Source organism: Ptiloglossa arizonensis, chromosome 5, assembly GCF_051014685.1.
Source record: "Ptiloglossa arizonensis isolate GNS036 chromosome 5, iyPtiAriz1_principal, whole genome shotgun sequence".
Lineage (NCBI taxonomy): Eukaryota > Metazoa > Arthropoda > Insecta > Hymenoptera > Colletidae > Ptiloglossa > Ptiloglossa arizonensis.
In genome coordinates, this window is record NC_135052.1 from 4,232,219 (window position 1) to 4,248,740 (window position 16,522).

The window sequence follows — 16,522 nt, forward strand, 5'->3', positions numbered from 1 at the left end:
TCGTGTTACGTTTCGAAATACTCGTGGAAGGTACCGAGAAGATTCAGGTTCGAATTTACGGGTATACCCATAAATTCTTTATACGGAAATGAATAAATTTATTAAACAACAACCCTTATACCAGGTTGTTCGATAAGTTTTGTCGTTCGGTAAATAAGTTTTGTCGTTCCATATTACTCATCTACTGATCATTGAGTAACAAAAATGAGACCCCGTCGAGTTGCTCGTAATCGCGCGGTGCGTAGATATACCGATAGATAATATTTCTTCGCGGAAATACATAAATTTATTAAACAACAACCCTTATACCAGGTTGTTCGATAAGTTTTGTCGTTCGGTAAATAAGTTTTGTCGTTCCATGTTACTCATCTACTGATCATTGAGTAACAAAAATGAGACCCCGTCGAGTTGCTCGTAATCGCTCCACGCGAGTTGCAATTCAGTGAACACTTCGACGGTCGGAAAGAATCTGCTTTCGCCAATCCATATTTCGAGGGTTCATAAAAGAAAACACGTTGTTCCTGTGAGTTCGAAGTTGAAGAAAATATCCCCTGAAAACTTCCAGGACGACAACTCGCGGTGTCACTGCGCGAAACCCTGCGCGATTGTCGTGCATCTGGTTAGCGAGCATCGGACTGTGCATTCGACGCATAGGCGTAACTAACGGAAAATCAGCGAAGGTGCGCCAGAATTTCATTTCTCGCGGACGTACGCGCGCGCGATCGGAGACCTCCTTCGATGTGAATTTCGGGGTCGCGCGGAAACAAGGAAATGGTGGTAATCACGTGCTCGAGTTAAACGACCGCACTGTTCGTTAACTGGCATCCGTGGCAAGGTCCTCCTCCTCCTTTTTCTGCTCAACCCTTCCATTGCCCGATTCTGCGTGCCCGCTCTCGTAACGGGCCCGAACTCGACTCGCTCCGTCACCGGACTTAGTGTTGTTTACTCCCGCGGACAGTCCGCCGGTACCGGCCCCGTTTCTCCTCCTCGAGCACTCGTTTCGAGCACACGCTCGAATAACCGTCAATTAACCGATCGAAGAGGAGAACAACGCGTCCAATCCGTACTCGAGCGAATCCGTTCGTCCAAAGGTAGCCGAGGAGACGTATCGTCGCACGAACGCGAGCCAGTGTCTCGAAACGAACCTTGGGGGTCTTTGTGAAGTAGAAATCACGACGAAAGAGATAAAAGAAATCGAGGACGATACACCGGACGACGAGGATCGAAGTGTTCCGGTGGGAAGGGATGAACGAATCGTGACAGAGATGCCGACGAACGCTCTTCGAGGCAAGGTCTTCGGTCCTGTAAGTTTCATCCTCCTCGTTTTAACGATGTCCACGTGTCGGGGCATCACGACCACGACCGAACAGAATCGGTACAGGCAACGCGGAACACCCATGCACAAGGTACAACTCACTCAAAAGGGATACATACAGGTGAGAGACTCCATCGTCGCGCACGAGCCGAAGAAAGCCGAGAAAGCTGGTTACTTTGTTGCCCGCGAAATCCGGAAAACGTGCACGCGATGCGTACGCTACGTACACTCCAAACCCCCCGCCACTCGTTCCGATCGCTTTTTATCTCACGATGGTAAAATCTTGACCGAGGCGTTCCACGAGCAGGAAACGCAACGAGTCGTTGGCGACCGCAACGTCTGCGACCTCGAAACGAAACGAGTTGGCAATGAACGTCTACCTACTTTCGATACTTTCGAGCGTCTCGGCCGGGTATCAATTATGCAAACGCAGCATTACACGACCCGGTCCGCGTGTAATAGCTGCTCATTAGGGGATTTCGAGCGTGCTCTCGATGAGCAACGTTCGTGTATTTAGAGAACGACGACGAACGAACGAAACGAGGTACAACTTCGCGCGTTTCGATTACGCAGACGTATCGCGTTTGTTTTTCGATAACGCAACGCGTCAAAGAAGAAGGTAATTATAAGAAGAGAAGGTAATTATAATCGGGAATTTGGAGAAACTCTTTTCTCGAATGGTTCTGGAAGGACACGGTTGTTATTCGAGTACCGCGCCAGTATTTCAATATTTCACATTATCGATACGATAATGTATCGTAAATTTTACGAAAGAGCGAGTTGAACTTGGAAAATGTATGCGATTGGTGTAACGGTTAGGGTAGTTTCGATGGGACGAGAACATTGATTCTTTAAGAGCATCTGAAGGGAACGTCACGGGTGAACGAAGTTTGCAATCGCTTGAAATCGGTGAGTATTTCTTCATTAAGGTGAAAAATATTTTCACACGAAACGTGGTTTTTGTTTCGATATATCGGGAGTCTCTGGAGGGATACGAAAGCCTCTAGAAGAGCGTAAAGTTTCTCAGAGAAGGATATAATAGCCTCTAGGAGAGCGTAGAGGCCTCTGGTAGGATACGGAAGCTTTAAGAGGGATAGAGAGGCTTCTAGACAGATATGGAAGCTTTTAAAGGGATACAGAGGCCTCTAGAAGAATACAGAGGCCTCTAAAGGGACACGGAGATCTCTTAAAGATAACCGTGGAATACAGATGCCTCTAGAAGAATGTCGAGGCCTCTAGAAAGACGCGGAGATCGCTAGAAAGCTCTAAATGAATAGCCCCTCGATCTCTAAAACGCTTTGCTTTTGCACACCTGGTTTGAAAAACGCCATTCAATCAACCAAGGTGTCACGTAGAAGACATCTATCTAACTAGGTTGTTCGATAAGTTTTCTCGTTTTTTCCATTGTAAAAGAATACCACGACGCTTCAACTTTGAACAACTGCATCTCTACGAACGAGTCGACAGATCTGCACGAAGTTTTGCACACCTTCGTCAAAGCATAGTATCATCTTTAAAAAAATAATTTCTTATCGAACGACAAAACTTATCGAGCAACCTATTACGTACAGTCTTATCCTATTGGATTGCTTTGGGGTAGATAAGAACGAGGATTCGGGCAACCTAATACCATAAATTTTTATCGAACGAGAAAATTTATCGAACAACCTATTATTACTCGCTATCGCGTATCTCGTTCGCGACCGACCGAAAAGCAATACGCTCTGTATAATTGATTTTCGTTCGGTTTCATTTCCAACTGGAATCGATCCAGAGCCAACGATCAACGCGGAATACGCTTCGAACGATAAAATATGATTCCTCGACGGGACGAAGCTTTCGAAGAGATTAGCGGACTTCTCGTAGCTCCGTCCAAGTTGGATCGCGGTCGGAGAATCTAAATCCTGATGTAGACGAACGTAGAATGGTAATCAACGGTGCAGTTGACAAGATTCCGTCGAAACAGTAAATATAAACGGCTATTACGTCCGTTAAACCCAAGTGTCTGGAATCCGACGAGTAGAATCTGGGATCGTTAACGAGAACCGGTGTATCCAAACGGACCTTAAGATTCAAATTTGGAGACCAGTTCTAGGAATTCCGAAGTAGATATACGTCTACGGTTAATTAACGGTGTAGATTATGTTGCAATCGTTCGTTCCTCGTCGTACGACCGGTGTAGACGCATGGCGGGTCGCACCGATTAAACCCGAACAGTCGAGACCGGTGTCATTATCTAGAATCGGTGCGTTCGTGAGAATCAAATTTGGAGAGACACCTGTCGAGTTACATTGCTTCGTGCGGTGGAAAAACTCGGGGAATTCCGTTTTAGACGAACACAGATTACCAATCGAGAATCCGTGGAGTTGAGAGCGCGTGTCTGTCGAAATGGTTCGTTCGGCGTCGTTCGTGGCAAACGTGAACGCACCGAATGTCGGCAGGGTGAATGAAACGCGAGCGTCTGAAACCGACAAGTAGAATATCTCGAATCGTTAACGAGGATCGGTGTGTCCGCAGTTCCTAAGATGGGAATTACCTGTGCCAGAACTGACGGAGTTTACGTTCTGCCTGTGGCTCGAGTCCAACGATCTCACGCACCCTCATTCCATATTCTCGTACTCGAGTAAGTAACGTTGAAGAAAAAGTATATCCCGTTTGTTTCGTTACGATCCGTTCGCGGTACGAGACGATCGCGATCGATCGAACACACGCGCGCGGTAGCAATTTGCCGGATCGACGCGAAAAAATCGTCGTCGAGATAGAAATTTCTCATTCCGTATTCTCGTACTCGAGTAAGTAACGTTGAAAAGAAAGTATATCCCGTTTGTTTCGTTACGATCCGTTCGCGGTACGAGACGATCGCGATCGATCGAACACACGCGCGCGGTAGCAATTTGCCGGATCGACGCGAAAAAATCGTCGTCGAGATAGAAATTTCTCGCCGCGTGGAGAATCGGTCGATCGTGACGAACGTTGTTGGTTTTTCGTTGGCTCGATCTCGGTCGAGTTTTACCGCGAAACGAAAGAACCGCTCCCGAGACGAGCGAACGAGCGAACGAACGCACGAGCGTTCGAGTAACGTTGATCGCTTCCGACAGAAAACGAGCGCGATCGTCTAGTACGAGCGTGGATATCGTCGCATGGGAGGAGCGTCCATCTGGAAATCGGTGGGACGACGGTGTTCGCGACACCGACCGACATTCACGAGAATCGCTGGTATCACGTGTGCCAGAGCTGGGAGAACCAGGCCGGTCTCTACGCTCTGTGGGTCAACGGACATCTCTGGGTTCAAGGCCGATCGGAAAAGGTTCGTAAACTGTTGCACGATATACAAAGTGGGTCAAAATTCGTGGTACAGGGGATTGGGGAAGATTCTGTGGCTAGATGTATGTCGAAAATATTGAAAGATGAAAGAATTGCAACGGTGGCTCCGTTTTCAAGAAAAATGCATTGGGAAATTAATTCGAGTGCATTTACTTGCATGCGTGTACGTCGTTGGTTAAAATTTACCGTACGAAGATCATGGAGATTCTATAGCTCGAAACGGGACGAAAATGGAGAATAAGAAAATTGTACGAGTCCGTTTAATGTTTAAAATGTTTTCTTTGAAAAGAATTAGTAGGTAAGTATCGATTGTGAGCAGTGTTTGGTATTGTACCCTATACGAAAAGAAATCATAATCAACACGGATTGTAAGGGGCAGAGACTTTTGTTCTTAACCTTAACCTTTCGTTCGACTATACGCTTAAAGTTAGGTAGAAAAAGTTCCAAACTCGTGTTTTTAACCTTAAAGTATTTTTATGTCCGATTGTACACTCAAACTCTTTGGATTAAAAATGTCCCGAATGTATGGCACTCGTGTATGTAATTTTATAGTACATTGAGAGGAAAAACAATATACCACAGAGACACGATGGATAGAAAACGCCCCGAAGAAACGCACTTAATTCAAGTCCCGATTATAGGGGCCACAATCTCGAAACTTGTGTTCGTTTACAACCGGAACTCGTGTTTCGACACATTCCGATGCACTCGGAAGACTCGTGAAAATATCACTCAATGACGTCTACTACAAAAGCAGAGTCACTCAATGACGTCTATTACAATAGCAGAGTCATTCAATGACGTTTATTACGACAGCGGAATCGATCACCCGAAAACGTCTGTTACAACAGCTTCGGTTGTAGAAAATTCATTACGAGGATACGATGGATCGAAAAAGACAAGAAGAACGTATCAGGGTTATTAGGAAAAAGTATATCGAAACGAACTGCTCGAGATTAAATCCAAACGATCGAAAAGCTACGCGAGAAGAGGCGAATAGGACGTGTCTTTCCACACGATCGTAACTCGCGGGTCAACACGCTAACTATCGTGACTCGAGAGACTCTCAATTCGACTCGCTAACTGATCCTCAATCGTGCCGGACTTTTTATTCTCTCTCGCGCAAACACGGGCACACGCGCGCGTGTTGCATATCCATGTCACGTGTCTTGGAATCTATTCATTCCTCGCCACTGTTCGCGAACGTCGCCTCGATCCTCCCAAACGTTCCTCGTTCGCGTTTACAATTGCCCTCTTCGTTTTGAAAAAAGTCCGTTCAACCCCCGCGATTCGTACGTACTTCACTCGTCAAGAGTGACTCTAACGATCGATCATTTTCTCAATCGCTAAAGTGATCTTTAGCGATCACTTTAAATCATATCTCGTCGAACCGTGTTCGTTGAACGTCCCTTGTTAAATTTCTATATTTCGTAATGGAATTTGAACATGGTACAGGGCAACCACCCTCGCCCAAGGGAAAACCGCCGCCGGCTGATTATTATCCATTGGAATTCGGGCAACAGGAAATTGGGTCGAGTTATTGGGCAAACAGTACGATGTATTCGAAAAACAGTTTCTCGCGAGACGCGAAATTTCTCGAAATTCTGACAGCTGACAGTACGAATTGACAACTCGTGATCGATGCCAACAGCCGAGCAACGATTTCTAAGAATTCGGTGGACGTTCGAGAGCGATGCGTGTCTTTGGGTACAGCGTTTCGAGGGACACAGAACAACTTCTCGATAAAAGTCACAAACTCTGACGCGCTCGGAGACTTTTAACGAGTATCGTTTGGAATCTTACCCTGAGAAGCGATTTTGTCTAAAAAAATGATCAAATACGACGATGATCGCTGAATTCTGATTTTTAACGTTGTAAAATAGAGTAATATACATTACAGTATTTACAGTATATAAATATTTACAGTAGTATAATATTTAATCCTTCTGTCGGGTCGGTGTATTCGCTTCGAATCTAGGTTTAGACTTCTTGCACTACTGTTTAATCATTTTATTTAAAAATTCGCACCGAACGAGCGGTGTAACAATCTTGGATAATAATCCGTGAGAAGGAAACAAAAGTCGATGTTGCAACAATGATATAATTTGGTTCAAAACCGTGTACGTTGCGCATACACGGTACTGTGGATACAAAGGGAAGTATTCATCAGAGAAGGCAATCGTAAAAATGTTTGTTTACCTTCTCTTAAAACGTAAAAATATCGTGCAATAAAAATCCCCGTTGTACGGCGTCTGTCTGTGCTGTTGCCCCAAACTCTTTGCTTATCGTGATCCAGCCGTGGCACACGTTGACAAATAGCAACATCAAGCAATGACCGACGCGGTGACTCATGCCGACAAATGAGAACATCATCCAGTGAGCCACTGGAGAGTTATGCCGTCGTGAATCTGTTATGAAACATAACGAATCAGAGCCGAGGGCCAGCAACGATCTAAAAAATGCTATTGTTCCTCCCGAACGTAGCGTAAACTCAGCCACGTGTCCTTAATGCAGGCCTTAACAATGGCGATGGAACTGATGCAATTAGGCATCCAAAGTACTCGAGCGATTCAATAGCAAAGTATATAGCAGGAAGTATCGAGGGGGAAACGAAATTTCAGATATTATACTTTCTATACATCTCGGATAGCAATACTTTCGGAACGAATACTTTGGAAACAAATGGATCGATAATTTCGCGCGATACCGAGTGGGCAACTATGACGTTGCAAATGTATAAGAAATAAGAAACAATTGTATCGATGAGAAGAATCTTGACGATTAAAAAAGAAAAAGAAACGTAGAACCACGAAACATCGTGCAACAATGTTGCATTCTTTGAATACTCAACTGTTTAATGTTATTTTCAAGGAACAATACGTAGCCGTACTTTCAAAGAATACATCGAACGTGTAACGATAGTTTCGTAGAAGTATCAAACATGTAGCAATGCTCTCGTAGAAAATCGAATGCGTGGCTATACTTTCGTAAAAGTATGAAATATGTAGCGATACTTTCGAGAAACCGCCAAGTACGTAGCCGACACTTTCACGAAATATTAAACATGCATCGATACATTCGTATACGTATCGAATGGATACCGTTTTTGTTTAATAACTTTCGATATTGAATTATAATTGTACATCCATAAATCTTGTCGTGTCTTTCAACAACCACACCTACAGCCTCGTAAACGTCTATCACGAATTAATACCATCGAAGACAGAAGGATTATGTCTCCACCTTGCTCTCCTATACAATATACTCGATACTCGTATAGAGAGCTCACAGTTACTCGAGCAAACGAGATGAATAGCTCGGAAAAAACGATCGAGCAATTCCCTTTGTTTCAATCCGAGTTTTATACCTCTCGAATACAAACACACAGATCCTGTCGATGGATTATGCAATTTGACAAACAATTGTAGCAATAATCTACATCTCCTTGGTGCCTTTATTGCTTCGTTCCAATTTCAATTACGTCGAGCAAGAACTATTGCAAACAGCTCCTATACGTTTCACGTTTCTTACGTTAATCGCGTTGTTACTTTCGCGATTTGTACAGGGTGTTAACAAAAATGCGAGATCGCTAATATAAAACGTCCATTCCAATTTGCGGTCTCAGAAATCGTTATCGATCCTAATAAGATACAATGGGACAATTCCAACTGACGACGTAGCAAAGAATTCTAAACAAAAGAATTTTTTCCGTAACGAAGTTTCGGATTGCAAAATGGTAAAAGTCTTTTCGAATCTTTTCGATTTCTCTGTTCTCCACGAGGAATATTCGAAGAATGGTTCCACGCTTTCGTTTGATTTTTGTGCAAAGAGTTCTCCCCGTCCGTGAATAAACAAATATATGACAAAGTGATATTCGATGTACTAATTATGACAAAAATAAAAAATACTACGAAACTTCAACTTTGAACAACTGTAAATATACGAATGAGTTCATAAATTTACACGAAACTTCACACATGTTTAGAAAAATAAAACAACGGATCTAATAGCTACATTTCTTATCGAACGACAAAACTTATCGAGCAATTTATTATACCATAATTGGTGAATCGATTTTGTTTTGCTTCGAAGACACAAAATTGAGAAATAATTTAATCGGTGCATCGTCTCGTCTACCGAGCAGAAGCTCGCGATGCACATTAGAAAGCATCGTTCGTCGAAGATGCGCAAGAATATCGCGAAGTAAAGGTACGAAGGTAATAATATTTTGTAAAAAATACGTTAGACTCGGTAGAAATTTGAATTTCCAAATGCACTTTCTCGAGTATTCGAAATTCCTTCGCGCGCGATTAAATATCGATGAAAAAATATAAATACACAAGTAGAATCTGCTTAGGCATGCAAACAAGCGCTCCGAATCGAATTCTACGCAAGATCTAAGTCTCGATCTTAACCTCAGAGTCGGTGAAAGTCTGATTCTCGAAGATTTATATTGACCGGATGACTGTCAAATTTTACATAATATAAAATAAGGAACACTTGTTCCGATCAAGGTTTTGTTTACATTTCCTGTCTCTTTTCGCGCGATTTATCCACCGTTGAAAATTAATATTTGTATATAAATCGTGAGCGTGCCATCGACGTATCATATACGAAGAATTTCACCTTTCACCGCGTATCGTAAACTGATAAAAATATTTTTCGATACGTCGCCTTACTCGGGAAAAAAAATTGTTTTACGTTGCATCACTCGTTACCTCGAAACAAGGTTTCTTATCACAGAGAACTGTACGCAAGATCTAAATCTTAATCTTAACCTCAGAGTCGGTGAAAGTACGATCCTCGAAGATGTACATTAATCGAATGAGCGTAAAATTTCACAAAATATAAAATAAGGAACTGAACAGCTCCGTTTCTTATCGAACGATAAAATTTATCCAGCATACTATTACCATCGTGGCTATTTAACAACGTCTTAAACCGTGTATCTATCGTTTCCAGACAGTGGGCCACGTAATACCCAGCGGTGGTGACATCGTGGTGGGTCAAGAGTACACAGACTTCGACAAAGGACTCGAAGACGGTATCGAGGGCTCGGTGTTGGGGTTCAACCTTCTTCTGGCCTCGGCCTTCGATCCACGGACTAGGAACAATAAGCGAGAATCCTCCGTGGAGGCGATCTCGATGCCTAGCTCTGTCTCCAGTTACGCCACGGTCCCACTTTTTGCCCGAATTCCACCGAACGTGATGCAACGCGACGTTTCTCGGGGAACGCGAACGATCTACGCGGTTTTTCCGTCGATCTACGGTAGACGTGTACGCCGATACGCGTCCTTGCAACCGAGGACATCCTCGAGAGATACGGAGCTCGCTAGTGAAACGATCAATCCCTGGTTACTCGCTGGAAGAATCGCACGGTCCAAGCTTGGTAGAAACTTCATCCCCCTCGGGTTGCAATTAGTGAAATTGTCGCACGTTCGTTGCGAGATCGGCCGTGGTAGCCCTTTCCTGGGCGGTCCTTTGATGCTGATATCGTGGACGAGAACTCCGGTTCGCGTGTTCGGCGGTGCCATTTTGAAGAACGTGAAGAACCATTGCGGGAACTTTTGAGCAACGTTCCGGAAACCTTTCCACGAACGACGTTCACGTTCGCCGTATTCGTTTCGAGATCGCTCCAGATTCAAACCGGTAAAGAGTCCAGCAACGAATACGAAAACTATGCGACGAGTTTTACCATTTCGCGCCATTTCACCGAAGAATCTCTCGTTAAACTATATCGACGTACCAACGTGGATCGAAATATTTTGGAAACAGGATTCGTTCGAAGGATATCGCGAGAATCTTCTCTATTTGGTGCACGATATACGTTAGATACATATCGGAGAATCGTATCGTTGGTGATTCTTGGATAAATGGTAACGCCATTGTTCGATTACTCGCTCGCTCGGCGATAATATCTGGACGAAACGAGCCGAACCGCCCGCGCAATCTTCGGAAAAACTCGAACGAACGTTCGACGGTAGAAAACTCGAGGACAGATCGATATCGAGACGAGAGAAAAAGAAACGCAACGCGAGTGCCATTTTACGTTGCGGTCGCGACATTGCGCGAGCGTGTTCACCGGTTCGCGCGAACTCGGCTCGGATCGTCGATACGAAGAAATGTTGATGCGATGACACGCGTGTGTTGTGTGTGTGCATGTGTGTTGGAAGAGGGTTACGGTCACGTTCGAAGCGAAACGATGACGAGAATTATCGATGCGAGTTCAACGGGGGTGTTGTTTTTTGATGGAACGAATCGATGCGAACGATTGAGACCGAATGTACGGCGGGTGTTGAAATATTAATAAATTTGTCTATTCACGGATCTTTGGTCGTTTAAACGGTTCGCGGTGAATTTATCCGTTTATTCGTATAGGTACAATATCGTTGAATTCACCAATGACGAGTATATTATTCAAGAAATTGTCTCTAGTAACTGTTCAAGTTTTCCACGGTGGAGTGGAATTATGAGAAACGGTTCGAGATGCGTACGTTCTTGTTACGTTTCAAGCGAATTTCGTCGATTATAGAAACCGAAGAAAATTACGTTTTTGCGTTTGTACGTGTTACAGAGAGAAATATCAATTATCGGTTAACGAGAGCTCTGTCGATAAGTAGATTGCGTTGAGGCTGACCGAAACGTGTGATCCAATACTGCTTACAAATTGTACGGATAAATCTTGAAACATTGTATACGTACACGATCCAACATTAGAATCGATACAGCGTCGATTTCAAAAACAGACTAACCTTCCATTTTAAAAGCAAGATGAACCATATCGAAGAGAAAAATAAAATGTTTCGCGCGGAGTAAACAATCTCGTATCTAACTATCTGTGAACCGTCGAGAAAATGTATAATTGTCACTTGTACCAAACCAGTGGCAATTGCGTGAAATTTCTCCTCTTTTGAGACCAGCCTTTAATCTCGTATATCTTCGAACACGGATAACAGCGCGAGATATAAATTATTCGGTATACTTGTTACGACTATCGAAGTCTAATTGCGATAAATGTGAATTTCTCTTTTAGTCCGTTACACGTCGTTACGATTAAATACGATTCTCAATACCCGGTAATTCAACTTGGGGAATATAAATAGAAGAAAAATTCAATTCACGAATTCAAAGATAAGTATATCTTTTGATATTTTTCATTCTTTTCAGAGGTATATTTTAATCTGCTTTGTTTAAGTTCTCTTTAACGGAAGAACAGTGAACGGTATGTACACCGAAGTGAACGCCAGTGATGACATTGAGTCTGAAGTACTAGCGCGAATCGCTAGTCATCGCTGCAAATTGAAGCAGATTTCTACTCTGGTCTCGCGAATAGTTGCAACTAATGAATTATTGGTAGATAGAGAGTCAATTCGAGAAGGAACCGAGTCGAAAAAGAAAACGTTCGAATCACGATGATGGTTCGATTCGGTGACGGGTATCCGTGTATATTCAAGTTGGTTGTTGTTTTTCGAGAAAGGGGCCAAAGTAGGTGCATGCTGTAAACAAAGACGATGGTCGATCAAATATTGGTAGATCGAGAGTCCTTTCGAGAAGGGATCGAGATGAAAAAGAAAACGAATCACGATGATGGTTCGATTCGGTGACGAGTGGTATCCGTGTATATTCAACTTGGTAGTTGTTTTTCGAGAAAGGGGCCAAAGTAGGTGCATACTGTAAACAAAGACGATCGTCGGTCAATAGGCGACATTGTTTATAGTTTTCGCATGGCGCCTATGTAACGGTGTTGAATACTCTCGACTGGTTTACATCGAGAGTACGCGTACCGAATACTCGATTCGTATGAAACGCTCGCTGGGAACGTTTGTGCATCGAGTTGGTACGATGTATCCGACGAATACGTTTAAAGCATTGTCAAGTTCGATTATGGTTCGAAATCTTTGGGCAAAAAATGTCTCGATTGTATAGAACTTCGAAGCATTCGGTTGCACCTATTAAATTTGATTATTAAGGTGACACCACCCTGAAAAGTCAAAGAAATGAATTTTTTTCGTTTTGTTTTTATTTTCTTAAAGTTTGAAGCGCGTGGAACGTTACGTCGAAATGATATTTAAAAATTCAAACGTTTAGCGAAGTTGCAGCGACAAATGAACTCGTTTTACGTTTCTTTTAAAATTATATTTTTCAACCTGGTCAACGCGAAATCGCCGGAACTACATATTTGATTTACTTGAAATTTTATAGAAATATTCTCCATGGAGTTTCCTACAATGTAGCGTACGACTTTTTAAATATGTTAATTATTTAACCTTTTATGAATGGTTAAAATCGTTTTTTTTTTTTTTGAATAAAAATGATTGCTTTTTCTTCAAACGTCGTCTATTTCTACAATTATTGAAATTTTCGAAAAATGATACGCTACGTTTTAGATAATAGTCTCTAGTTTACGAAACGACAAAATTTTTTTATTTCAAACATCCCAGTTCTTGTTAACCGTGGTGGCCAACAAACAACGTTTCGGTACAAGGGGTTTTGGAAACAGCGAATAACTTCGCCATTTTGTACGATTTTTACTTTCGCGAAATTGTAAAATGAAGCTGAAAGTTATATTTATATTCTCCGAAAAAGACACATTTTTCATTTAGTAACTACTTAGAAAAAAAATTCGTAAAATTTACCCATTTTTAACGTCTCAGAGCAGTATCCCTCCTTAAACAAAAATAAAAAGAAATAAAACTACCACGAGAGCACGATCGTGTTCCGTACCAGTCTACCAAATCGAACAAAGTCCAAATCCCAAATCTATATCCTGCGAAAAGGACGAAAATCGAACTCACACTTGTACACTTTGTTACACAATTTATTCGTACTTTTCATTAACTCGGTACGCTCAGTGGAAACATCGTCGACGTTCCGTGTAAACGTTCATAATTATTGGGTTGTTCGGAAAGTCAGTCCGTTTTCCAAAATGGAGAATATTTAATTTAATAAAATGTTTATACACTTTAAACTACACTCTTGCTTTCATTTTCTAACTAATACACTTTTGGTTTCATTTTCTAACTAATACACTCTTAGTTTCATTTTTTAACAAATACACTCTTGGTTTCATTTTCAAACTAATATATTCTTGGTTTTATTTTCTAACTAATACACTCTTAGTTTCATTTTCTAACTAATACACTATTGGTTTCATTTTTTCACTAATACACTCTTGGCTTCATTTTCTAACTAATACAGTATTGGTTTCATTTTTTAACTAATACACTCTTGGTTTCATTTTTTAACTAATACACTAATACTTGGCTTCATTTTCTAACTAATACATTCTTGGTTTCATTTTCAAACTAATACACTATTGGTTTCATTTTTTAACTAATACACTCTTGGCTTCATTTTCCAACTAATACACTCTTGGTTTCATTTTCTAACTAATACACTATTGGTTTCATTTTCTAACTAATACACTCTTGGTTTCATTTTCACAAAAAAAAAAAACGATTTTCCAAACAACCGAATATTTCAGTCCTTCTGTAGAAAACGACAACCCTGGGCCGCGAGTATACGGTGTCGAGGATCCACCTAACCGCGGTAGCTCTCGTTTCCTCCCCGCGATGGGATCCCCGCATCCGAATAATTCGTAAATAATTAGATCGAGCGGGCGATGCAGCTCGCGGCTCGCAGCGTCTTCGAGTTGTTTCCACCCTAAATGATTCGCGAGCACTTTCGCCAGTTGTTGCGGAAAGCCGCGCGTGGAACACAATGCCACGCGCCGTTACGTCGTCGCGACGCGACGCGACGCGGCACGACAACACCACGCGTCGTCGATTCGCGACAAGAGTTTCGCAACGATTCTCACGGATTACGCGCAAACGAGCCATTACACGGCCTCTGCATCCGTGACGCCCATCTAGGGCAAGTGCGTTTCTTTTTCGCTGTACGCGTGTCCTAGCCAGGGCACATTCCCGCGAAACGATTCCGTCGGCTCTGTCGAGATAACCCGCCAGTCCCGAGCACGGATTATGTAGGCTATTTTTTTCATCCGTGGGCAAATTACAAAACTCGTGAACCGCTCCGCGGTCTCTGGAATACCCCGTGAAGTCGTGTACGACTTGTTTGCGTTTCAACACATTACGCGCCGGTTTTACACTCCGATGGAGAATGAAATTTCAGCACCGGAAAGATAGACACTTTTACCGCGTACCGCGGATCGAATATTAAAGCTGTTAAACAGGATCTCGATTAATCGGTTTACTCGCGAGAGGGAGACGACACACGGATGATAATCGAAAACGTATTTTCCCGTACGAAACGAGCTTTTCGTTCTTAAAGGATACGTTTACTTTTAAATACCGACCGATACGTATATCCGTTCAAATGGAATTTCGTTAATTGCCCACTCGTAGTCGTTTCCGCGAATTTTTCATGAAAATTCACTTCCAATGTACCGTCTCCTCGCTTCAAACATCGTCAAACACGGTCGTTAGTCGAATCGTTTTCTTTAGGGAGATTTTTTTCATTTTTTCTACGTTTATCCTCGAACTGGTTTTGAACAGCAATTATCCCGGTTGATCGAGACCCTGGTAAACCAAGACCGTGGATAATCGAGAAATTGCATAATTAATCCCCGGTTAATCGAGGTTTTACTGTATATCGGATTTAACGCGCCGGGACACGCTGCAGAGGTAATCAAACGCAAACAATTGAACGGGGTTTTGGTGAATTTTTAATTTTAATCGGGGGAAACGATTCGAGTGCACCTTTCGATGCTCGAGAGTGCGATTAGCGATTTGCGACCGGTGACGGGACATCCTTGGATCGATGTTGGAGAAAGATTAGTCTCGAAAGGAATTGCGGAACGTATTGGGTCAGACGTTTCAGGGAACTCTCGTAAGGCGTGCAACTAACGATAAGGAAAAATTACTCGAGACCGGATGGCTACGCTTGACCGAAAATGGTTTCGAGTAAAAAAAAAAGGTCGAACAGTTCGTCGATCTACGATGACGTCGCTACGGATAATTATTTACAATCTTGTATGCAGCGTTTTAGAAAATGCCTAGAAAAATCGACTTTTATTTCACTTTGGAATTGATCGAACTCCTTAACCGTTTAACCGTTGTGTTCAAATTAACTCGAACACGGTCGTCGGATGAAAAAAGGAATATAAATTTGTCGATGTATCGTTCTGATTATTTTTAAATATTTAAAATATAAAATGAAAAAATCAGCGGAGGAACGATCGAGTATTGTACGCATGAGAAATGAATTTGTAATTAGAATCGGTACAATTGCGTATTTCGTCTTGTTTTCGCGTATCGTACGTAACACGATTAAGCTGCCCGAGAAAAATGTTCCGGAATGGACAGAGATTTCCTAATAATAGATTATTGCGTCCGTAGACCACTCGAGGGATTAATTTCGTACGTCGCCGCAGTGTTTTCCAAGCGATAAACGTCCAGAGCTGACACAACTATTAACGCTCGACCATAATGGCTCTCGTGTTGGTGGATACTAACGTTACGTGTAACAGATGCGCGTTGTTGCGCAACGAAAGAAATGCTACATCCGTTCGGTCGAGTCCGATGCTTTTGACCAGGATGTATCCCGAAACTTTCACCGCTCGAGAGTATTTCGCAACGACGTGATTACGAGACCGGACAACAAGTCGTCCGTTTATGTCGGCCCTTGAACGTCTAACCTACCGATTTTGACCATGAAAACTCATCCGATTGTGTGCATCTCGAGTCATTCACTGTAAACCGGTGAATCGTATTAGGTTGTTCGGAAAGTGGTTTCGTTCTCCAAAATGGAGAATGTATCATTTGATCAAATGTTTCGACGCTATAAAAAAATCGTGTCTCGTTTTTTCACCAGAAAAAAAATGAAATTACTTTTCGAACAAACCAATATTTATCGACGAATTTT

General features: G+C 42.5%; 2 protein-coding genes across 20 annotated transcripts in view; one reads left to right on the forward strand and one right to left on the reverse strand.

Moving 5' to 3' along the window:
* Positions 1 to 16,522, reverse strand: part of LOC143146994 (uncharacterized) — a 284,039-nt gene that overhangs the window by 59,136 nt on the left and 208,381 nt on the right. The window lies entirely within an intron of this gene.
* On the forward strand, positions 205 to 10,262 carry LOC143147639 (uncharacterized). Its single transcript, XM_076313049.1, has 7 exons — positions 205 to 226; positions 347 to 383; positions 566 to 680; positions 1,092 to 1,436; positions 3,833 to 3,938; positions 4,414 to 4,622; positions 9,602 to 10,262. Exons 1-7 carry the CDS (start codon positions 205 to 207, stop codon positions 10,208 to 10,210), a joined length of 1,443 nt encoding a protein of 480 aa, XP_076169164.1. The 3' UTR covers positions 10,211 to 10,262.